General features: G+C 37.3%; 2 protein-coding genes across 8 annotated transcripts in view; one reads left to right on the forward strand and one right to left on the reverse strand.

Annotated features, from left to right (window-relative positions):
* Positions 1-1,116: 1,116 nt before the first annotated feature.
* Higd1a (HIG1 hypoxia inducible domain family member 1A) lies at positions 1,117-10,466 on the reverse strand. Of its 3 annotated transcripts, XM_027932414.2 has the most exons (5): positions 10,359-10,458; positions 8,734-8,939; positions 5,473-5,591; positions 2,460-2,594; positions 1,117-1,271 (listed from the first exon to the last, which is right to left on the reverse strand). In XM_027932414.2, exons 3-5 carry the CDS (start codon positions 5,567-5,569, stop codon positions 1,222-1,224), a joined length of 282 nt encoding a protein of 93 aa, XP_027788215.1. In that variant the 5' UTR covers positions 5,570-5,591; positions 8,734-8,939; positions 10,359-10,458; the 3' UTR covers positions 1,117-1,221. The 3 variants fall into 3 exon arrangements, with proteins under 3 accessions (XP_027788215.1, XP_027788214.1, XP_071456299.1); XM_027932413.2 differs by lacking the exon at positions 8,734-8,939 and having other exon boundaries at positions 10,359-10,466; XM_071600198.1 differs by lacking the exons at positions 8,734-8,939; positions 10,359-10,458 and adding an exon at positions 9,808-9,885.
* A 218-nt stretch (positions 10,467-10,684) lies between these two features.
* Ackr2 (atypical chemokine receptor 2) overlaps positions 10,685-23,492 on the forward strand; it is a 51,784-nt gene continuing 38,976 nt past the window's right edge. For 2 of the 5 annotated variants that reach the window (XM_071600211.1, XM_071600231.1), the window contains exons 1-3: positions 10,685-11,202; positions 22,343-22,817; positions 23,199-23,273. The gene's annotated coding sequence lies outside the window, so the exon portion shown is untranslated. Of the gene's footprint in view, positions 11,203-22,342; positions 22,818-23,108; positions 23,274-23,492 lie in introns of those variants that run through there. The other 3 variants (XM_071600238.1, XM_027932394.2, XM_071600218.1) reach the window with 3 other exon arrangements.

Here is a 23,492-nt window from a genome sequence, read left to right on the forward strand (position 1 = left end):
GTTGTTAGGAAGCTTTAGTGACACATATAAAAAGTTCTTAGAGCATGTGCGACACAGTAAATACGCAATATATATTATTTATTATTTCCACTTTATAGGTATTCTTAAATGGTGGTTCCTACAAAAAGCATAAAACATTGTTTTTTTTTGGAACCTAATTTTTGTGCTACTCTGAAGAATGAGTTATTTTTCCAAACAAACAGATACAAGACATTTGATGTGTTCGTTATTTTAATAACCACACATATACCATGTTATCACCATGGAATGTAAGTTCAGGTTAGACAAGGGAATTTTACAAGTATACTAAAACACGCTATAGTTTACCAAAGCTTGTGTATAATGTCTGACCAGACCAGCTTGCTCAAAACCAGCAATCACTTCCATTTTAGGTAATTTGTTTAACACTTGCAATTCATACAGAGAAAATAATTATACTGCACACATTAAAACCGTGTTCTTAATTTACCTTTGTATTAGCACTTAAAATACATATTTCTCTTTCAAGATAACATTTAAAAATTATTCTAATACAACAGCAAAAATATAATTCTGCAATTATAAAAGAGCTAAAGTGGAACCAATAATTAAATTATTATGTTTATAAGTGTGATTCTGAAATAAATACTACTTCTATGCAGTTCTGTTGTGAGCTTTCCAGGTATGGATTAAACACACACACACTCTCCCTCCCTTCCTCTCTCTCTCTCAGTTGTGGGAAGATTTACAAGTTACATTTCATGCACGTTTGTGAAATGTGAAATAGTTCTTTAAGAGCCAACTAACACTAAAAAACTGAAGTTCTTAAACCAGTTCACAAGGCAGGTAGAAAAAAGTTAAATTAACTGGGTTAAGTAGGATTCCCACCCAACATTCAAAATATGTGTATGATATTCTGTAGTAAACTGGGAGTAATTCAGGCCTGGCCTTTTGTCTTCTTTAGAAGTAATTTCTTCATAAGCATTTAAGAAGGTGAGTGTTGTAACACTATCCAGTATATGTTTCTTTTGTGTTAACTTGACTTCCCTGAATGATCCAGTCAATGAAGTCATTAATAATTTGATAACCAGGCAAATCAAGTGGGCAAGAAAAGAAGCCATTATTCAAAATACCGTGTTACAGCCTGAACCCACTCAAGGGATTTATTTTTTGACATAAACATATAACTTTAACATAACAAAAACAAGCACTTCCAACAAGACCAAGACAGCATCTCTTCTTCTAAGGTTTAGGTTTTGCCCAGAATTCCTTATACAGGGAATAGCCCATACCTAGAGAAAAAGAATGCTAGTTAAGTATTAAAATATTCTCTTCAATAGTAAGAAAATACAAAACATTCACAAAATAGCTAAAAATAGTACCCTTGCTAGTACAGAATATTTACAAGAGGAATAAGATCCTATTTTCCTAAACAATTTAAATTTCTAAAACTCTTTTTATATATAATTTCTCAAGGCTAGTATGAATATATCACAATGTTACAATATTTGTTTTAAAGATCAACGAATATTGATCTAGCATTTTTAAAAGGAGTCACAATGTTGCCATAACACCAGATAGTCAATAAATTATAGCCAGGCATAGTGGCCCACACCTGTAATCCCAGTGGCTTGGGAGGCTGAGGCAGGAGGATTATGAGTTCAAAGACACACTCAGCAAAAGCAAGGCACTCAGTGACATCCTGTCTCTCAACAAAAATACAAAATAGGGCTAGGGATATGGCTCAGTGGTTAAGTGCCCATGAGTTCAATCCTCAGTAGCCTCCCTGCCAGAAAAAAAATTATAATGCCAACCAAAGCATATATATAAAAACATTTTAAAGGGCTGGGGTTGGGGCTGGGGATGTGGCTCAAGCGGTAGCGCGCTCGCCTGGCATGTGTGCGGCCCGGGTTCGATCCTCAGCACCACATACAAACAAAGATGTTGTGTCCGCCGAGAACTAAAAAATAAATATTAAAAATTTCTCTCTCAAAAAAAAAAAAAAAAAGGGCTGGGGTTGTGGCTCAGCGGTAGAGCGTTCACCTAGCACATGCGAGGCCCTGGGTTCAATCCTCAGCACCACATAAAAATAAACAAATAAAGGTATAAAAAATTAAAAAAAAAAAAACCATTTTAAAAATCTTTTTCATCTTTAAAAACTCAGTAAAATAGCAATCAGGTCTTTCTCAGAAAACTGATGTTACTACCAACCCTATTTGCATGTCTAGATTCTTCAATGAAATTATAAATTCAGTGATAGACTTTAAAACCTAAATCTTTCTTTAAAACCTTAATAGGATATGTCATAGACAGTAAAACTGTATCACACTTTAATTATTTTTATTAATTCAATTTTTAGGTGAAAATGACTTGTATTTTCAAACTGCTTCAAGGTCTGCTAAAAGTTCCTCTCTTGTTTTGTTTTTAGAGAAATACATTAATGGGAAACCACCAATTTGAAATTTCCTTTAGAAACCTACCCAGAGTCATCGCTCCTACAACAAAGCCTTGGGCTGCCACACGCATGTGAATCAGGTGAATGGACATTTTAGTATTTCCCCTGTTCTTTAATTTGTATAATCCATATGCAACAATTGCTGCAAAACCTGCCATTCCTGTAAAACAAATAGTTGTAAATATGTTAGATGCATAGAGGAAGGGGACCAAGAGGATTTTAACATTAATCAATGTCTTTTCTATTATTTCTATAAGATAATTTATCAGATCATTAATTAGCTGAACACAAATAACAGTTTAAAAAAAATTTCCCCCTAGAACCCAAAAATCTATAATTGATAGCAAACATTAGCAAATTCAGAAAGTCAGGGTTATTTTTTTATAATGTGGTTTGTGGAGCCACTAAATAAAGTCCTTTTAAAGGTGTATCAGGGAATAATAGGAATTAAGCTAATGATTATTAAAACACAACAAATATGCTCAATGTCTTATATGTTATGGAATGAGTTTATAACTCTTCCTTCCTGTCCTACTGCTCTTCCTAAAGGCAATAACTTAATATCACAGAGACAATCTATACTTTACCAGCACTGAGAGATCTTGCCTATATACTTCAAAATCTGAGATACTATACTGGAAAGTATAGCACTGCATAGACAAAGCAATAGAGCAATACTAAGAGTTTGAATTAAATGGATAATGACCCTAACATTCTATGCAAGGCCAAGCTCTCAATCATTTAGAAGACAAAAAAAATTCAGGAATGACATGATCTTGGATGTTTTCAAAGTGTAATCACCCATGTACTTATATAAAACCTTGAGGAAATAAAAAAAAAAAAGACAGTTCAAGAAATTAATAAGTGAGAAAGAAATAAACAGAGTGTGAGATATGGTGGAAAGCAATAGAGTTAGTAAATCCTATGAAAAATACCTGGGTGTGATGGAGGAAATTAATAGTAAAAATTAATAATCTGAAATTAAAGTTATAATTATTATAACAAAAAATATGTGTGTTGAAAGTCTTGAGTTAGGGAATGATTTACGTTCATTTTTACTTTTGAAGTAAGTGAAAAAATACACCCCAATTAAAATTGTAAAACTAACTACCAGTAGTATAGGAATAGCTGAACTTCCAAATCATTAAAAAAATAAATAAATAAAAGAACAAACGAAACAATAAGCACAACAGAAAATAAAGTATATAGTAGAAACAAAACTAAGAGAACTTATTACAATAATATCAACATAGGTTAATGTCCTCTTCTAGGTTAAAAAAACAAAACCTGGACATATTCTTCCAGGAGACATAACTAATTTACACTAAAGAGTTAAAAATAAAAGAATTTGCCTAGATAAGACTAGGCAATGCAAACAAAAAGAAAGCAGGGGTGTCAATACTAATATCAAAGTAGAATTCTAGGTTAAAAAGCACTGATTATGTAATACATGCAGGCATTTTATAATAAAAGGTTAGTTTATAATAGTCATAGACTTTAAATAATCTAATCAACATAGCAACAAAATAAATGAAGCCAAAAATTGTTAGCAACATAAGGCATATCATACTTGAAGATGACAAAAATGGGAAAAATAATGTTTCTTTTAGAAAATGACCAAATTAAATGGTGTCATTATAACTTTACTAAATTATAATATTTTAAAATAAATAAAATTCAATATTTTAATTTAAAACATAGAGATCACCTATTCTTTCAAATGTCTATGAAGCTTTGGCAAAATGAGAACATGTATTAGGCTACAAAGAAACTTTCAAATTCCAGAAAGGCTGTATTCCAAGATTGTAAACACAAAATCAAAATTTAGCTATCAAAATAGCCATATATACACACCACTAACCACTGAGAAGTTAAGTACTTCTACTTGAGTGTGGAGGTTAAAATAAAACCTGAGAGATTAGGAAATTCAAGCAATTACATTAGCACTGAAAAGGATCAAGAGTACAAGCTCTAGGAAGACTAACCAAAGACAAAGAAAATCAAAAGACACCATTAGAAATGAGAAAGGATTTAAGGAGAATGGAGATCTTAGAATGTGGTACATTTATCAATTTCCATTCAAACCTTTTGTGTCCTTAAATACAATTTTGTAGTTTTAATTTCTCTAGGTAAGCCTTAAATATTCCTAGATATTTTGTGAGGCATTCATGAAATTGATTTCAGTTGTTCTTCACTTATTTTCTTAGATTTCCTATACAGATAGTTATACATATAAAACTATATGTAACTATCTGTATAGGAAAAATACACACACACACACCCCACTTCCTAAAGTATGTACAGCTTTTTTCATGTACTTATACAACTTCAAACAACAATAATAGTGTTCACATATATTCCTGTCTTATTTCTGACTTTAAAGGGTATGTTTTTAATGTTTCAACTCTAAAAGTATAATTTGTATTTCTTTTTGATTTCTGGAATAAACTTGATTCTAATACACCGATTTTAAGATTTCAATTGAGATGATCACGTAGTTTTGTATTTTATGTCTTCCAAGGGACTGCATGCCTATGTGACTCACCCCCAGTAAAACCTGAACACCAAGGCTTGGTAAACTCCCCTGGATGGCAGTACTTTGCATATGTTGCCACATGTCATTGCCAGAAGAATTAAATGTCACTGTGTGACTCCACTGGGAGGGGATACCTGGAACATTATGCTTGGTTTCTCCTGGACTTTATCTCACATGCCTTTGTTGACTTTAACCTATAACCTTCTGCTATAATAAACCATAACCATGACTCTAATGCTTTTTTGAATCTTTTGAGTCTTGCTAAGTCATTGAGATTGAAGGTAGACTTGGGATTCCTCAACTCCTCACTGATATATGAGTCAATAAGATAAGATGTCTGAATACACACAGAAGAATTTTGTATTCGGCATATTTCAATAACATAATAAAAAATACTTGAAAATAAATTATTTTAGGATGTGCTCAATGAATAAGCTTATCATGCTTTCATTGTTTTAAGCTTATAGCAGACTGAGTATTAGAATATCGAAGTCCAACTTACCAATAGGCACAAATGGTGCTTCTTTAGCTTTTCGGATAAATTTAGATCCCTGATCTTCATCATATGAAGAAAGAGAAACATCTGTGTTGGTTGACATAGTGATTGCTTGAAGAAACTTCCTGAAAGAGAATTTCTATGAGGTTCTATAAAAGCATCTAGAACACTATTCAATACCTGAATGAATGTAAATATTCCTAATATCCATGAGTAACCTGATATGTGTTATTCATGAACTTTGAAAAATATTTTTAGAAATTACTATTTTAAATCTATAGCCATCTTTAGAGTTGTATATATTTGTTACTCCATAATTTTACCTTTTCTCCCAAACAACCAATTTCTTTTAAATGTCATCATACTATTAAAAACAGTACTCAAAACAAAGTGATAATTCCTACTGACTCTTCAATATCATGTTGGAAATTCTATTAAGCACTTTAAAGTATAGTTAAACACAGTTTTAATTGCCCTCAACTGCTGATTTGGTAACTCCAACATGCCACCTTTGAATATTTCCACTGTATTTACACTAATCTCTGCTATTGATGGTGGGATTTTTTTAAGATTATTTCAAATAGCCAAATTTTCTACCTAGTTTATTATTTATTCCTTTTAGAGACAAAGACTTATTTTAAATAATGTTGCTAGAAATGGCTCCTTTTAAAACTACTTTTTTCTTATATTGTTCCTTTAATGGTACCCAAAAAAGCAAGTGACCAGCCTGACACTTATCTGAACTGCCCATAAACTTTACCCTACAGATAAAATAAAGAAGTCAAACACAATACATAAGTGCACTGACCATATCACATTATCCATATAAAATCCTACCTTTACTTCTGAATTTCTCATGTGCATCACACTCCCTTCAATAAGAGAAGCCCTCATCAACAATTTGCTATTCGAACAGGATAAATGGCAGTAAGGGCCCTCAAGAAAATGCAATTCTAAAGGGGGTGGTATTTTTAGTATTTCTTTAAATTAATTTTTTTGTTCTAATTTGTTATATACAACAGCAGAATGCATTTCAATTCATAGTACATCAAGGGCATGTTTAGTTTGAGAATTGAATTCATCCCTCAAAGCCCCATTCCATTGAGAAGAACCATCTAACAAAGAAGAAAACTTTACAGGGGAAAATTCAAATTAGACTTTTTTTTTTTTGGTATTCCATTATTTCAAAAGTGAATAAACTCTTATTAAATTTTATTATATACAAGGCTTAATAAGGTCCAGGTCCAGAATGCTTGGTATATTTAAAGAGATAAATATAAATACTAAAGGAACTAATGGTTCAAAAACTAAGTACTATTTAAAAAGAAAAGTGAAAATGTGATTAATTGCCAATAATGTAAGAGACAAAACTGAATTTCAAAGGAGTGATGTCTAAAGAAGGCTTGAGAAGTTTCATAAAGAAAAGACATGAGATTTGATTTGAAGAACTAAACAGAGGAATTTAACACTGAGTTTATTTTAGGCTGGGATGTTTATTAGCTGCCTTCATACCTATTCATAAACTTCTCAAATATATAACTGTGTGTATCACAAATCCTCTTTCCACCTTTTTTTCTCAATGCCACATTGTAATGACATTAAATCTCTTAGATTTTCTCTATACTTCTGGCCTTTGCAAAAGCTGATTCCTTTTCCTATGACAGTTTTCTTCTCTCTCCCCACTTTTCATCTCCTTCGGAAACTTTCTTAGCTAACCCCTATTTTTTCAGGTTTACATCCTTACTAGTTTCCTCTGGAAAGTCCTCTTTGATCCTTTAAGTCTACAATATGTACTTTGGTTATGCAATCCTATACTTTCTGTATCTATCTCCATGATTTACTGCAACGACCTGCACAGAATAAGTACACCACAAAATGTTTGTTGATTAAAAGTTATGTTTCTCAACAATTAAAAATAAGTTATATGTATTTGTAGAGTTAATCAGTCAGTATGAAAAAACCAAACTGTATATACTTCAGTGATAATTTCTTTTTTCTTTAAATTTTTTATCTTTATTTTATTTATTTTTATATTTATCTTTATTTACTTTTCTTTTATTTATGTTTATAATAATCAAACCCAGGGCCTCGTGTGTAGGAGACTAGTGCTCTACCACTGAGCCACAGCCACAGCCTCATTAATTTATCTTATTATTCATATATATCTATGAAAAAAATAAATGATGAGCTAAGGTCTTGGTTTCTTGCAGCCTCAAGAGACAAAACCATTACAGACCACAACACATTTTCTTTGGCAGATACGTTTTCCTCCTTTGCCTTAATTATTCCCAATCTAAAATATCTCTTGACTATTGACTTTAAAATTTAGAAAGTTGGTGGGTTTTCCTCTAATTATTTCACATGTGGATGACTATAATCATCCACAGATCCATTAAGCAAAAAGGTTTTCTCCTTTCAGGAAGGGGGGAGATAACTCTCTCTTTACTGTATATACAAAGAAGAATAGACGAAGTCTGTCATTTTCCATTCCTTATCTATGATACAGACTCTGAAATTTGTATGAGTAGTATATTTGATTTAGCTTTCTGAGAGAAGCTTTGCAGTAAGAATCAGGGTGTAGGGCTGGGCACAGTAGTACACACCTGTAATCTCAGTGACTCTGGAGAAGGAAGAAGGATTTCAAGTTTGAGGCCAACCTCAACCATTTAGTGAGACCCTCCCCCCACCAAAAAATAAATAAATAAAAGGACTGGGGATATAACTCAGCTGTAGAGCCCCTCTATGTTCAATCCCCAGGACAGGGGGGTGGGGGTGGGGAATCAGGGTGTGGAAAACCTTGTGGTTATTATTTGCTTTAAAACACTAATGATTAGGAGCTGTGGCTGTGGCTCAGTGGTAGAGCACTCGCTTGGCACATGTGAGACACTGGGTTCGATCCTCAGCACCACATAAAAAATAAATTAAAGGTAAATAATGATTATCTGTCTCTGATCTGGAACACATCATGTACACATTTCAAGATAAAAGTCAGTAAAGATGAATATTAAAAATCTAACACATATCACAGAGTTGTTGTTCTAAATTCAAATTATAACTCTATATTATTTTTATAAATGATAATTCTAATGAAGTCTATATATTCTATATAACTAAAATACTTTCTGAATATAAATTTTTGATAATTGTCTTAATGCCACCTAGAGTTTCCCAAGTATTCATGATTTATAGCTACTAAAATTGAAAATGTCATTCTTAAAGTTTCAAAGTCAATAACCACAAATCATATAATTTGAAAGCAACACGCACCAGATGATTATCAATACCCTTATTTTATAGGTGGGAAAAGGGTCCTGAAGGATTATATGAATTGCTCAAAACCAGGAATACATCTCAGGGAGAATAGAATCAGAATAGTAGGATTAGATCCAGCTCTCCTGATAGAGTCCAGGGTTCTTTTGGATTGTTAAGAGATTACTAAACCATCATTCTATTGATGCTGGTACAAATTTAATCTGAAAAAATAAAAGTACATTCTTTAATTAAAACCCACAACACTCTCTTTGAATTGTAAAAAATTGTTTAAGGCATGTCTACATTAAATAGTCTTATTCCCTCAATGATTTTAACTAATCCAACAATTTTTATTTCTTTGATTTTCAATCGTCTTTTTCACTAATTTTTCTTTAGTATCTCATTCACCCACAGTGATTACTCCAGATCTGCCAGAAAGTTGAACAGAGACAAAAAGAGGAAATGATAACAAGATATTCAGTTTGTAGAACACCAATTATTCTGTAAGCTTACTACTACTAGAAGAGGTGAAAGGGAAAATGAGCTGCCTAGCATAGGGTGATGTAAAGGATCTGGTCAGAGTAACTATGATCTAATACAGTGTGTCAAACTTTGATTCTGCATCAATCACCTGTCAGCTTGTTTAAAATGGCTGCCAAAGCCCCAGCCTGGAAATTCTGATTCAGATGATTTGGGACAGGACCCAATGAATCTGTATTTAAAGAGGCCCCCTTAAATGATTCTGGTGCACAAAAAAGTATGAGAGTATCTGCTATACAGGACTCCGAATTCGTGTTGTGCTGAACTACTTCAATTTTCATAACTTTGCCACCAAACCGGTCACACTGAAAAGTGCCTTGGTACTTTCTGAAGCATAGATTCCTTTGGTGGGTATTACCCAGAAGAAGGAAAGAGCTCCTTCCAACCAAGAATAAAAGCGAAAGACGAATAATACTGCTAAATCATTTTGGCTTCTCACAGTTTTGAACTCACGCTACGCATTTGTAACCTCCAACTGGCAGGTTTACTTGTCAGAAAGAAATTTTAATGCTGCTACAGATGGTTTATACCAGCCTTAGGCCTTCTCACCTTCACTGGGTAGGACAGGGTCGCAAAGGATGGAAGGAAACACCGGACTGGGGATCAGGGAAGATCTAGGTTGGAACATCCTCTGGTTCCACGCCCTTTCCTCAACCTTTCACCCTCTTGTCCTCTCTCTTCCCGTGACCTTGTCAGGGCTCCAAGGCCGGAGCGCTCACGCTCACTATCCCTCCTCAGCCCCGGATCCCAACACGGTTCCGAGCTCAGGGCGTGCTCAGGCTCCTCCTCCCCACAACCGGCCCCAGTAGCATCCCCTCCCCAGGGCCCCAGGGTCTCACACTTCTCTTGCTTCAAACCTCTCTGCCTCCGCATCCGCTCGCCGAAAGGACCCGGCCTTGTCTACCGACCCTTCCTTCCCACGATACGCGAGACCCGAGGCCGCCAGCTACACGTTCCTCCCTTGCCCCGGCCATCGCTCCCCTTCAGCCACTGGCCCCAAACCTCCCAAGATCCTTTAGATCCAGCCCAGCGCTGCCCGCTTTTTCTGGGGCCGCCGTCGGGTTTGCCGACTCATAATGCCCGCCTCACGACCCTCTTACCGAAAGCGACAAAACCCTTCACCACCGGACCCGCTTGTGTACCCAGTCCGCGCGCCCCGTCCGCGCGGCTACTCCAACTCCAGCCCACAGCCCATCCCAGCCAATCAGAAACTGGCAACCGGTCGCGGGGAGGGTCGTGTCCCCGCGTTGCGTGCGTGTGTGCACGGCGCGTGAGGCTACCGGAGCGGATCCCGGATTGGCTGGGACGTCGCGGGCGGGCGGGCGGGGCTCACGTCCCTGGCTCTTGCGCCTAGTGCGTGTTAGACGTGAGGCCTCACAGTTGAGGGTTGGTACTGGGTTGTTCCCTGGTTGCTGGAACCGGTTCTGAGGCTCCTCAGATTTCCTCTCTCTTTTCCCTTCCGGGAGCGGGAGCGAACTTCGCTCTAGGCCTGGTTCTGAACCCGGCCTCTTGCGGAACGCCGCAGGCACGGAAGGGCGGGCGGTGAGCGCGTGGGTCGCAGCTTCTCGGGAGGCGGCGAGTGTGACGGGAGCTCGCGCCGGTCCCGGGGCGGCGGGGCTGCTAAGCTTACTATCCATTCCGCGCCCCGGCGATTATCCGCTCTGAACGTGTGCAGTCTGGTCTCTTTGGAATCCCTTCAAGTTCACACTCCAGTGGAGCAGTGGCCGCTAGAGTAGCGACTTCATACAGGGGTGGGGAACTTTAAAGAAAAGTCAGAGGCCTGTGGCTGCCAGTTTCTGGGGACAGGACTCCTTGTTTGTTAATAGGACAGATAATCAGTGAATACTGACGAACTGATGGAAAACGTTGTCGATTGCATTGTGGAGGTATCTGTGAGTAAATTGGAATTTAACAAGGCTGACTGCTAAGTGCTGTAGCATACAGGTAGGTACTAAAATGCCATGGGCTGAGGATTTTGAAAATCATTTGAGTTAAGCCTTGTTGGAAACAGTTCATGCTATGTATGATAAATTAAAAAATCCGTACTTTGATTTTTGTGGTAGCTTTCACTACCCAAAGGGGCATATTTATTTTTTGATCCTGGTATTTCCTTGTACACTATTTGTGTTCAGTAGGAACCCAATAAAGGTAAATGAAGTAAGACGAAACTGCTGCAATAACTGGAGAACTTTAAAGATAAACTCAGGAACTCATTTAGGATTATTAAAATTAAAGCACCCCACTGACTAATACGAAGGTAAACCAAAAGTCATTAAGTCCTTTGATTCTGGGAATACAAAATCTGACAACCACAAAGACCAAAGATTAGTCATTCCTGAAGGGGATTCATACACTTTACTGCTAGGTAACTTGCTTAGTTCCAGAGAATGAGATAAGGGGTCAGGCAAATCTGAGTGGAAGTCCCAGATTGGCAACATGTTAGTTATGATCTTGAGTTTAACTTCTCAAAATGTCATTTTTTTCACTTTTAAAATGGGTAACAGTTGTGATGGTTAATGAGAAAACACATGTAGAGTGTTAGCTATTGTGTGAAAAGCAGACCTTGCCCTCTAGGAATTTATGTGGTAAGTATATGCACCTGTAAAGCCAATTACTATTAGACATGATGTTGGGTATAAAGTCATATAGCTACTAAGTAACAGAGTTCCAGGATGGTAAACTAGGAATTTTGTTTCCACAGCAGGTCATTTTTTAGAAGTAGAAGTTTTATACCTACTGAACTCATTACTCTAAACATTATATATAATATTATTTAGAGTTTAGATTAATTCTGGGATGACCAAGCCACTTAGGTAATTTAAGTAGAGTTAGGTAATGCACTTCCTTTGCAGCTGTGACTATGTGGAAGATACACACATATGTCCTCAAATCTTTCTCTTGAGACTATTATGCATTATTTGACATAATTTTCATTGATCTGACCCAACTTGAAGTGATATTAAATTTGAAGGAGAATAAAAGATTCATCTTTTGACAAAAGTATAACAGCCCTGTCAGTTTGGGTTAAGGGAGAAAGTATGAACTGAGTCAAGAGAGGATGTCATAGAACATTAAAAACAGCACTGACAGATATTTTCTCAATTTCAAAACAATGCATCATTTAAAATCATTTTTATTGAGATTAGTCACATAAATGGTATAACTTTCAGTCCAGTCTATTAGTATTTGATTGAAATATGAATCAAGTAAAATGTAATCAGTTTTTGGATGAAATTGTTTAAAAAGTTGGGTGAGTAAGTAAACAGGCCTCATTTCCTTTTTTTTTTTTTTTTTAAACAAATCACAGATATATCATTGCCCTTTCCTATACCCCAGATTTGTTCAGTGCCTAACAGCCCTTGTCTAGCTAGGGGTGTTACAATAGGACCACATTTGTTGTGGCAGGCCCTTAAGGAAATTATTGGGATGGATACAGTTTTTCTTCAGGTAATCATACCTTCATATTATTACTTTTTCAAGAGAGATAAAGTGTAAATGTTTATGAAAGATTTTAAACAACACATTTCTAAATTTTTTTGAAGATTTAGACTTGTGTTATTAAAGGGACCTTAAAAATCATCTAGTTCACTTTTTATGCAAATAGAGATTTTGAGAATTTAAGTGAATGATTTAAATGACACAGGCAGAACCTAAATAAATGAGCCTTCCTGAGAACCAGCCCCAGGTCATGGGGTCAGACCATTTAGTATTGTAATGTTGTAATGCAGAGTAAAATGAGAAATCTTTTTTTTTTTTTTTCCAGAGAGTGAGAGAGAGAATTTTTTAAAAATATTTATTTTTTAGTTTTCGGTGGACAAAACATCTTTATTTTTATGTGGTGCTGAAGATCGAACCCAGAGCCCCACGCATGCCAGGCAAGCGCGCTACCGCTTGAGCCACATCCCCAGCTCCAAAAGAACTCGTACACCCGAGAAACCTTTAATGAAAGTTTTTAACCTTTTGATTTACATCCTTGGATGTGATAAAGTGATTGATTTAAACAGTTATGTAATGTGAACAATGCTATTAATGTTGGTCTTGATTGAAATGAGCTCTATTTTAACATCAGGGCCATCAGAAAAAATAAGATAATTTTCAAATCAAAATTTGTCACAAGAGCTGTAGTATGGCCTTGTTTTGATTTTGATTTTTTTTTTTTGTTTTGTTACCTAGGATTGAACCTAGGAGCATTTAACCACTGAGCCACATCCCCAGCCCATTTTTAATTTTATTTAGAGACAGGGCCTCACTTAGTTGCTTAGGGCCTAGCTAAATTGCTGAAGTTGGTTTTGAACTCGTGATCCTCCTGCCTCAGTCTTCCACGTCAATGGAATTACAGATGTGGGTGGGCCACTGTGCCTAGGGATTTTAATGTATTTTTAAGTAAGTCTGTTACAGTGGATAATATTAAATTGTTTTAGTTTGCCCTCCATCGTCTGTATACAAATTCAAGAATTTGTAACTCTAGTACACTATGCCTTTATTCTTTTATGTACTGTTTAAATACTTCACTGTTTCAGAATACGAAAACTCAAAACTACCTTATTTGTTAGGAAGTTGTATATTTTCTGATCTCTGGCAAGGAACAGAATATGGAATTTATTCCATAGTGAGATGTTTTTAAGTTTTACATCAATGACCTCAGTCTCATCCTAAGAAACTTTAATTCTTGCAAATTAGAACATATTACAAGCTTAATGTAATAATAAGGGACTTCTGTTTGTGCCAATTTACTTGCGGTTTTGTTGCCAATTTGTGTGAGAAATTATTTTTCTGTTTAGTAGGTAGATACCCAAAATTTTTATAAATGTTGATAAATATCTGAAACAGATCGGGGGGGGGGGGGGTGACATGCTGGGAAGCACTTTACCACTGAGCTACATTCCCATACCAGAAGACTTTTTAAATGGAAATTGTTCTTCTACACTTTATTCCATATCATGTTGTAAGAAAACAATAGCAAATTTACATTTTTTATAATGTCGACATTATAATTGTTAACAAATGTGTAAGATTATTATTTCATTCTCTTTACTGTGTGTCATTTTGAAATCTAATTGATGCAGAAGACTTTAAAAATGATCTGGGTTCTAAAGTATCAAATCAACTCACCTATAGTTTATAGAATAAAGAAAAGCAGTGCAAGAATGTCTGCCAGCCTTGCTCTTGTCCCCTCTTCATAGAAACTTTCTGTAACTTCTTATGCTCCAAGTAGCTGTCTAGACATCATCATATCAATTGCAAGAGAAATGGGCTTCTAAACTTAGATGTCTGTTTAAGCTAAGGCCCAACGTAAAGGGCATTGACTTATTCTTGTCATCCTTTTAAAATACTGTGCTGTCTTTGTTGAACTTTGTTTAAAACAAATGTTAAATCTTTTGAGATGATTGGTAATATCTACAGGTATTTTTAAACCAGAGTTGGGAGTCACCATCAGCAATTATTGAACATTATTGTGCTGGGTACTGCACTGGACTCAACCTGCTTTGAAATAAGTTATAGTGTGAGTAGGTCAAAGGAATGGGTATATAGACCTAGTAAAGATAGTCTGTAAGTGCTTTGAATGGAATTTCAGGTCCATATCATAGTAAATGGAACAGTTTCAAAGGCTTCTTGGGACTAGGATTTTAATGGGCTCTGGAGAATAACTAGAATGCAATTATATTGGGAGGGTATTTCTGAAGGAGCAAACTGGGGGCAGAATGGAAGTAGACTATGTAGCTCTGTTGACAATAAGTAGGAAAAGGAAAATCTTTGTGACCAGAGTCAGAATAATGGAAAGTAGACTTGAGTAACAGTTGGGAGGACCTTAAATGCTAATTAAAGTATTAATTGGACAGTATTCTATTAAGTGTCCCTTGAAGGTTCTGGAGCAGGATGTTGACAAGAGCAGGGTGCATATGAGGTTCTTGGTAGTAGAGTAAAATGGATGAGATCTGTCCATTCTCTCATATGAGAGGTAGTGTGACACTGCTTAAGACCACAGACTCTCAAGCTTGCTTTGCTTCTGTGTGATCCCAAGCAAGTTATTTAATCATTCTGTGCCTCAGTTTCTTCATTTGTACATTAATAAGGACTTACCTGGTAGAACTCTTAGGGAGTGTTAATAGTACCTAAACCCTAACATTGCCTGGCACGTAGTAAATGCCGTATGTGTTCATCATTATATTTGGTGGGGGGTTGGTTTATAGATTTTTTTAGGTCCCACTTAATTACCTATAAACAGTAGTTTCATTTTGTGTGTATAGTGTATGTATGAGCTTTACGTTTGGTTATGGAAGATTTCCATAAAAATGATAAATATAGGATGCTCAGAACTAGTATGGTATACTTGAGCAAAAAAATAAGCAAATAATAGGTACTTTTTATCTCTAGTTTACATAGTCTCCTATTTTTATATCACTGGTTTCAGTCAACTGTATAAAATATTTTTTCCATTAGTAACCACAGTAACAGTAGGATTTATGTATTTATGTCATAGTGAACAAAGATATTATATTTAAAATATTTTAGTCTTGAATGGATTTTTCCACTGATGCACTTAGTATGATTTATTTTTGTTCAGGGCAGTAGAACACTTAGCAAGTACTAATGAGAAAAAATATAGAGTGGAAAGAGGCCTGGCTTGGTGCTCCATGATTGCTACCACACATGAGGTCAGAAGACATGGATTTGAATACCAGTTTGAATGCTGATTAACATTATGACTTGCACAGGTTATGTAGCTCTTTGGAACCTCAAATTTTTCATCAACAAAATGGGGGTATTAATAAATAAATACCTTACAGGATTGGTTTGAGAGATCTAAAGGCCCTTATTACACCACCAACAGTGTGTTGTAAAGTATTAATTGGACAGTATTCTATTAAGTGTCCCTTGAAGGTTCTGGAGCAGGATGTTGACAAAAACATGAGGCTCCCTCTTTAGGCAGCCTCCTTCCACTTGCTGCCATGTCTCTAAGCAGTAACCAGTGATGCAACCGCAGGAAAACCACTTTTCTTTAGACCTTCAAGTTTCCTGACCCCATGCTCAAAGTTGTCCTCTTGTTTATCTCTGTTCAGCCTGTTCTTCCCTTCCCCTGATTTCACCACTAACCCTTTTCTCTGAGTCCATTGAGAAATTATCTCAACTTCCTTACCTCTTGCCTCCACTTGTATACTTACATATACCCTTTTCAGTCATTTCTTGTGGTCTTGAGTACCATCTTCCTGTGCACAGCAATCATTGCCAGCTTTGGAGAAAAAAAGTAGCACATATTCTCTCAACCTCTCCCCCAATCCATACCATTAAGCAAACCCAATGGTTCTTGTTCCTATACTTCCAAGCCTATGATGGTGAAGGACATCATTCAATGTACATATTTCAGTTTCTCTGTTCATATCCTACTTGACCTCTGACATTATTGGCATTAGGAATCTTTGATTGGCACCTATATTCTTATTCTTCCAATCTGGCCATTCTTTTCTCAGTTATTGTTACTGAATTAACTTCCTCTAACCTTAAATATTGGGATGTTCCAGGATTCTGCTCACTCTCTTTCTTTCTTACCCTCTTTCTTCCTCTTGGAGTGATCTCATGTACCTTTGTGGGATTTTACTTTCATCTGTATGCTGATGTTCTCTTTGCTGTACTTCTTGTGTGAGTTCCAAAACTATTCAGTTGTGTGTTAGACATTTCCATCTTCAGATTCCACAGACAACAAGTTCATGATGAACTGAATTAATCATCTCTCTTCTTCCCTCTGCTTGGGATAACCCTTTCCCCAAAGCCTGCACTTTTTCCTAAATTCCCTAACTTGATTGGTCAAACTGCTATCCACCCCATTCATCAAATATGAAATGTATAGATCCCTGATGCCGTGCCCTCCTTTCTCCACATCTAACCAGTGACATCTTTGCTGAGAACCAAATGATGAGGGGACAGCCCTATAAAATTTATGGCCATAATGAGACTGTCTTCACTTTCATAGCACTGTGTTCTTACCAGACTGGGCCAGATTTGCAGTTTCCATAAGCATCAATACTAAGAGGGTCATTTGAACAGGAAAGCACTTAAACAGACCTAAGAAAGACATTTGCATAATTTTAGGCTTGACACAAGATGGTTTTAATGGCAGTATTTTCAAACAACAACCTGTGAGATTGTCACTTAAAAATGGATCTTGGATATATCCCAGCTCCTCAAATTCCTGTGGGGAGAATGGGCAGGTGGGGTTCAGACTTTTCCTGACTAAACTCAAGTTTGCCTTCTTTTATGTTTTGAAGACATTATATTCAGAATGAACAACACAACCATGTCTTAAAAATGTACATAATTTTATATCATTTTGTCATTAAATATATTTTCAGTAGATATTGAGAAGGCAAAATTTGATCTTTTTAGTATTCAGTTTTATGTGGGACATATCCTGATTTTTAAAATTTGGAAAGTTATAACTTTAATTAATAAGATTGCTTTATTTATAATCTGTATTTATACAGATATGAGAGTATATTACACAAAAACATCATTGATTGCGAGGCTGGGGCTGGGGATGTGGCTCAAGCGGTAACACGCTTGCCTGGCATGCGCGGGTCGCTGGGTTTGATCCTCAACACCTCATAAAAATAAAATAAAGATGTTGTGTCCACCGAAAACTAAAAATTAAAAAAATCATTGATTGCTAGAAGCAAAAGCTCTTTATTGACCACAGGCAAAAAACTCTCTCAAGTGGAAAGGATAAACATGATTTACTACCTGGGTTCTCTGGCTTGTTGCTGTCACGTGGGATTATGTTGAGCACTGTGGTTATGCATGGACATTGGGTTACAAGTACCCTGGCAGCAGAACTCCTGCTGTATCTGTATTTGTAATCTTCCACAGAGCTTGCTAGTGTCCTGCACACAGAAGGCCTCCATGCAACACTGGTTGAATGCTGCAGGCTGCCTCTTTGCAGAAGCAAGCAACTGAGTACAGTGACAGTGACACTGGCTGCATTCACAGCTGCTAGTGCTGCAGTGGTCTCTGACCCTCTTGATCACCTGCCACCTATAATCTTCCTTCCATACCCCTTGAATACTGATACCTCTTGGATACTGATCTCTCCCACTGTGTCTTCCCAATAATGACTTATGGTGATTTTTATGGTCTACTAATCCTCCGAATGAGCTAATTTTCCAGGAGGCACTGCCATACTCAGTGGTACTGCAAATAGGTTTTTATTGACTGATCTCCAAGCTCTCCAAGCCATTCTGCCCTCATACTGATTACGAGGCACCATCTGTTTGTCTTGACAGCTTAATGAATTGAGGGCTCATAAGTGTAGCTGACATCTAAATTAGACCCAAATCACAGTAAGGACAGGGTAATGGTCTCCTTTGCCAGAGATGAATTAGCAATTACTTTTATAGCTCTAGGAGAAAAATGAATTATGCAAACAGATACTTCACCCAAATTGGTGTCCCTGAGTGACTCTCCCTGTGCTAATGATTTTGCTAGGAACAGGAAACTGCTTGCCCTGTTTGAGGGAAAATCAGAAAAAGATGATCTCTGCTTGACCCAAGTAAATCAATAGTTAAATACTAACTATGAGTTATGAGTATTAAAATAACAGTCTAGTAAACTGAGCTAGTAACTTCTGTCTATTGCTGAGTACAATATGGCTGACAAAAGAGAAATTACAAATCAGTGAGAATGAACTGAGTGCACTGTGCAGCTTATGGTGTCTCCAGAAATTGTGTGGGCTGTTGCTTTTTTTTTTTTTTTAAAGCGTTGCTGGACCTTAATTTTATTCATTTGTTTATGTGTTGAGAATTGAAACCAGTGCTTCACACAGGTGAGGCAAGCGCTCTACCACTGAGCCACAACCCCAGCCCCTGGGCTGTTGCTTAAGGACAATTTAATAGTTTTCAAAAGGCTTGTTACCATTTCTGGCTAATGTGCTCTTATGGCTAACCAGGATCTGGAATCCTTTTGATCCATGGGCTGAGTGAGTTGTTCCTGGCCTCCATCTTACTTGGATATATTATCCACCAGAAGCAGCAGAATTATCATCAGACTCACTGGGTCCATCTCTTGGTGGGAGTTGAATCAGATCAAGACTCCAAGAATACTTGTCACATAAAGTGAAATTTGTTTGCAGCAAGTAAGGAGAACACAGGGAATCATTTCCAAAGCTAGGACTCCCCAAAGCTAGCAAACTTTTTTTTTATTTGTGCAACAATGTATATTCCCAAGGGGAAAGGGCATCCTCACATGGGCAGAATGGTCCTGCACAGGCACAGTCTGACAGCATCTCCTTTATACTTTCCATAGAAACAAGGCTTCAGCTCTTTCTTGGATGCAAATTTTTGGTATTATAATGAAGTAAAGTTTGCCTCTTGGTCATTGATGCATGCTCATTAGGGTAGATTGTGGAACATTGTATCTGAAAAACGTCTTTTAAGGGGATTTCTTAAAAAAACTATGTTAGAGCAAAGGAACAGGATGGGAGATGGTCTGCATCCTGCTTTCTCAAGCTACTGAATGGGAGAGACAGTTTACATCTTGTTTTCTCAGGCTGCTAGTGGTGAGAAGCCTCATCCTGCTTCCTCAGGCTGCCCTTCTGCTCACAGAACCACATGAAGCTATACAGACACCTACTATACAACACCATCTCTTGTTCAGAAACTACCATTCTCTGGGTATGCTAGTAGATAACTTGATACACATAGACAAGGTGTGTCTGATAATCTAAACTACTTATCAAGTAAGTACAATTATACCCACTAAATACAGGAGAAAACAAGGTTAGCATGGTTAAAAACTTTCTGGGGTTCCATAGAGGCAGAGGGAGGATTTGAACCCAGTCCTTTGAACCCAGCTCATGCACTTTCTGGAACACTCTTGTGTCTCTGTCCTTTCTTTTCCCTGCCTGTGCTCATATTGTATTTTTTTTCTCATGATTTTTTTAACCTTCAATTTCCCCTGTCAGAACACTCATCAATCACATTTGTCTATGAATATATTTATGTTCATGTACTTTAATATTTGTATTTATATTTATCTACTTTATATTTATGAATAAGATATACTCCCCAATTGGTAATGGTGGTTTAATCTGAGTAGTAGAATACTTTGCAATTTTTATTTTCTTCTGTGTTTTTCTATATTATTAAATGAAATTTATTACTGTGATCAGAAAAAAAATCTTTAAAACCTTTCACATGCTTTTAAGTTCATATGCTGCTGTCTGAATACAATCTTTTCTTGATATCCAAGCTGATCCTTTCTCATCCTTGTTTGAAACACATGCCTTTCCTTGAGAGCTTGTTTGGAGGTTCTAGCAGGGGAGCACAGCTACTCGTATACCCTTGACCGAAGAACGGTCCTCCTCTATTGGGGAAGGTCGTCCTCTTCGACCGAGCGCGCAGCTTCGGGAGGGACGCACATGGAGCGGTGAGGGAGGAAGGGGACACCCGCCTAGCCAGCCAGATCAGCCGAATCAACCCTGGCGATCAATGGAGTGACAGATGTCGCAGCCAGATCACCCTCACATCCGAAAAACACATGCCTTTCCATAGCATGTGTTTCCCATGCCTTTTGGGGTCATTTTTAGTGTTTTGCTGTATAGTCTGTGAAACTTCAATTATTCTAGGCCCATCAACTTAAAAGAAAGAGAGAGGCACAGCTACCAATAAAAATGATAGCAGAATAGTTGTTACTCTAAGGGTCTGGGGTATAGCTCAGTTGTAGAGTACCTGCCTAGCCCTGGGTTCAAGTTTCAGCACACACACAAAAAAAGTTACTCTAGTCACACTCCCTCCCTCCTCCCCATCATGATAGCATGATAGCTAGGACTTTCCTGCTGTGTCTCTTCCTATGACTTGAAAGCTATGTCCTCCACAAAGCTGATCATTTGACATGGGTCAAACATGCGCACTTGGGGGTGCTGGGGATGTGGCTCAAGCGGTAGCGCGCTCTCCTGGCATGCGTGAGGCCCAGGTTTGATCCTGAGCACCGTGTACAAAGATGTGTCAAACAAAGATGTAGTGTCCTGTTGAGAGCCACAGCCAAAGGGGCCCCAGCAAACTTCCAGTTGCCAGCTGATGATTGGCTCACAGTGGCCCCAGCAAACTTCTAGCTGCCAACTGATTGGTTCCTCTGCGGTGATGCTCATTGGGCTGTTTCCCTACCCTTTCAGACCAGGGAGCTACTCATTGGGGAACTTTTTTTGGCTCCGCCCACGTGACCCAGCCAATGGGCCTCAAGAGCAGGAGGATTGGGGGAGGTGGAGAGGCTTGTGGGAAGCTGGTGGTGGCAGTTGGGCTTTGAGGGTTTTTCTGAGGAGCTGTGTGGTGTGGTATGTGTGTGTTCTAAAAATAAAGTTAGTTTCTTTTGACAAGTGGCTCCTGAATTGTGCCCAGCCAGACTGCGGCAGTGTCCGCCAATGACTAAAAAATAAATATTAAAAAGTCCCCCCCCCCTCTCTTTTTTTTAATGCTCACTTGGTATTTGTCTTTGCATGATGCTGTCCCTCTTCCATCACTTGGGCTAGACTAGGTTACATTTCATTTATTGACAGCCAGACCCACCACATCCCAGTTTGTCTCTGGTCTTTTTCACTTTTCTAAAAAGGGAGAAGGACTCTCTCTTCCCACCCAGGTTGTATTTTTTAAAAGTTATCTCTTGCCTGTTGAGTGTTATGAGTGAGCTGTACCATTAACATGTCAGAATTTATTGAATAATAGTAAATTCACAAGCTTTATCTATTTCATCAGCATTGATTCACCAAGTACTTATGGCTCACTTGATAGCCCTGAACAGGGCAATTCAAGTTCTTTAATTCTGTTCCTATCTTAATTACTAATATCTGTAATGCTGAAGTTACACATCATACTTTACACAAATGATCTATAGGTTATGAAATGAATAAGAAAGTGTTAACAGTGGCCATAGGGTTTAAAGAGGTAGCAAGAAAAGCAAAATAACAACATTTAATTGTAGGTCTAATTAGCTTTTATTTGTGATTTATGAATCAAAGAAGCCTTTAATGAAAGCTCACTTGGTATTTGTCTTTGCATGATGCTGTTCCTCTAATTTAGTTGTTTTTTTTTTTCCCCCCAAGGTTGAAGAAGAGGCAACTTCCTTGTTCTTTCCAGTAGACTGTAATCTACCATTTTCAGGAAAAAAATTTACTGGTCTGTTTTGGGGTATATTTCATTAAGAGTTTCAGTGTGATGATGTGGCATTTGGCATGAATGGCTCCATTTTGGTTTGGTCTGGTCTGTTGGGGCCTAGTACAGGAGCTCAGTCCAAAATAATTCTCTTAACATAATTTTTGTTTAACAGTGCTAAATTAATTCAGGATTCAGAGTAATCTGGTCCAGTCTCTCCTCAACTGGGGCCCGAAAGGGTTTATGACTATTGACTCTTCTGTCTGGTAAATAAAGGTGTGACTTTCATTTTATAACTTATTCCAGTGTCTCTCCTTGGCAGACTGTCAGCCTTCATCTCTCCAGTCATTCTCTTCCTTGGGAGGCCTGTGTGGGACTCCCAGAACTGGAAGTCTGGTGGTTTTCCCCAACACGCCCAGTACTTAGGTAGGCATACAGAACCAAACCTCTTTTGGCCCTCAGTTCACTCTTCTAAATTGCCCCATTAACTTCTAAACCTCTCCCTAGGAGAGGAGCTGTGTTTTATTCAACTTTGTATACTCTAAAGCAATTAGTACAGGTACATAATTGGCAAGGACTCCCCTGAATTAACTTTCTTTTCTTTTCTTTTTTTTTTCTGTTCTTTCTTTTTTTTTGATGGGGTCTCTATACATTGCCCAGGCTGGGCTTGAATTTATTCTCCTCTTGCTGCAGCCTCTCAAGTAGCTGGGTTACAGGCATCACCATAAACTCAAGTAGCTGGGTTATAGGCTCCATAAACTTTTGCAAAATGTATTACTAAAATCTATTGCTTTTTTTTTTTTGTAGTTGGATGCAATACCTTTATTTTATTTATTTATTTTTCTATGGTGTTGAGGATCGAACCCAGGCTGCATATGTTAGGTGAGCGCTCTACCACTGGAACACAACCCCAGCCCCTCTATTGTCTTTTATACTCTGTTTTTCTCCCTTAACATGATTACAGTGAACAAAAAAATTTAATTAGTACCACTTTGTTCTATACTAAATATGTAATATTGTGATTCTAATACCATGACCTGGGTCTGAGTTTTAAAACACTGAGATAATTATATATAAAAATTCACCCATCTAAAGTGTAAA

Source organism: Marmota flaviventris, chromosome 1, assembly GCF_047511675.1.
Source record: "Marmota flaviventris isolate mMarFla1 chromosome 1, mMarFla1.hap1, whole genome shotgun sequence".
NCBI lineage: Eukaryota > Metazoa > Chordata > Mammalia > Rodentia > Sciuridae > Marmota > Marmota flaviventris.

What these genes read in the sequence shown, in the direction of transcription:
- Higd1a (XM_027932413.2), bottom strand. Translation starts at nt 5,569, where the DNA reads ATGTCAACCAACACAGATGTTTCTCTTTCTTCATATGATGAAGATCAG. An exon ending in AGCACCATTTGTGCCTATTG is followed by an intron (nt 2,595 to 5,472) that starts GTAAGTTGGACT and finishes TTTGTTTTACAG; the next exon opens with GAATGGCAGGTTTTGCAGCA. An exon ending in TGTAGGAGCGATGACTCTGG is followed by an intron (nt 1,272 to 2,459) that starts GTAGGTTTCTAA and finishes CTTTTTCTCTAG; the next exon opens with GTATGGGCTATTCCCTGTAT.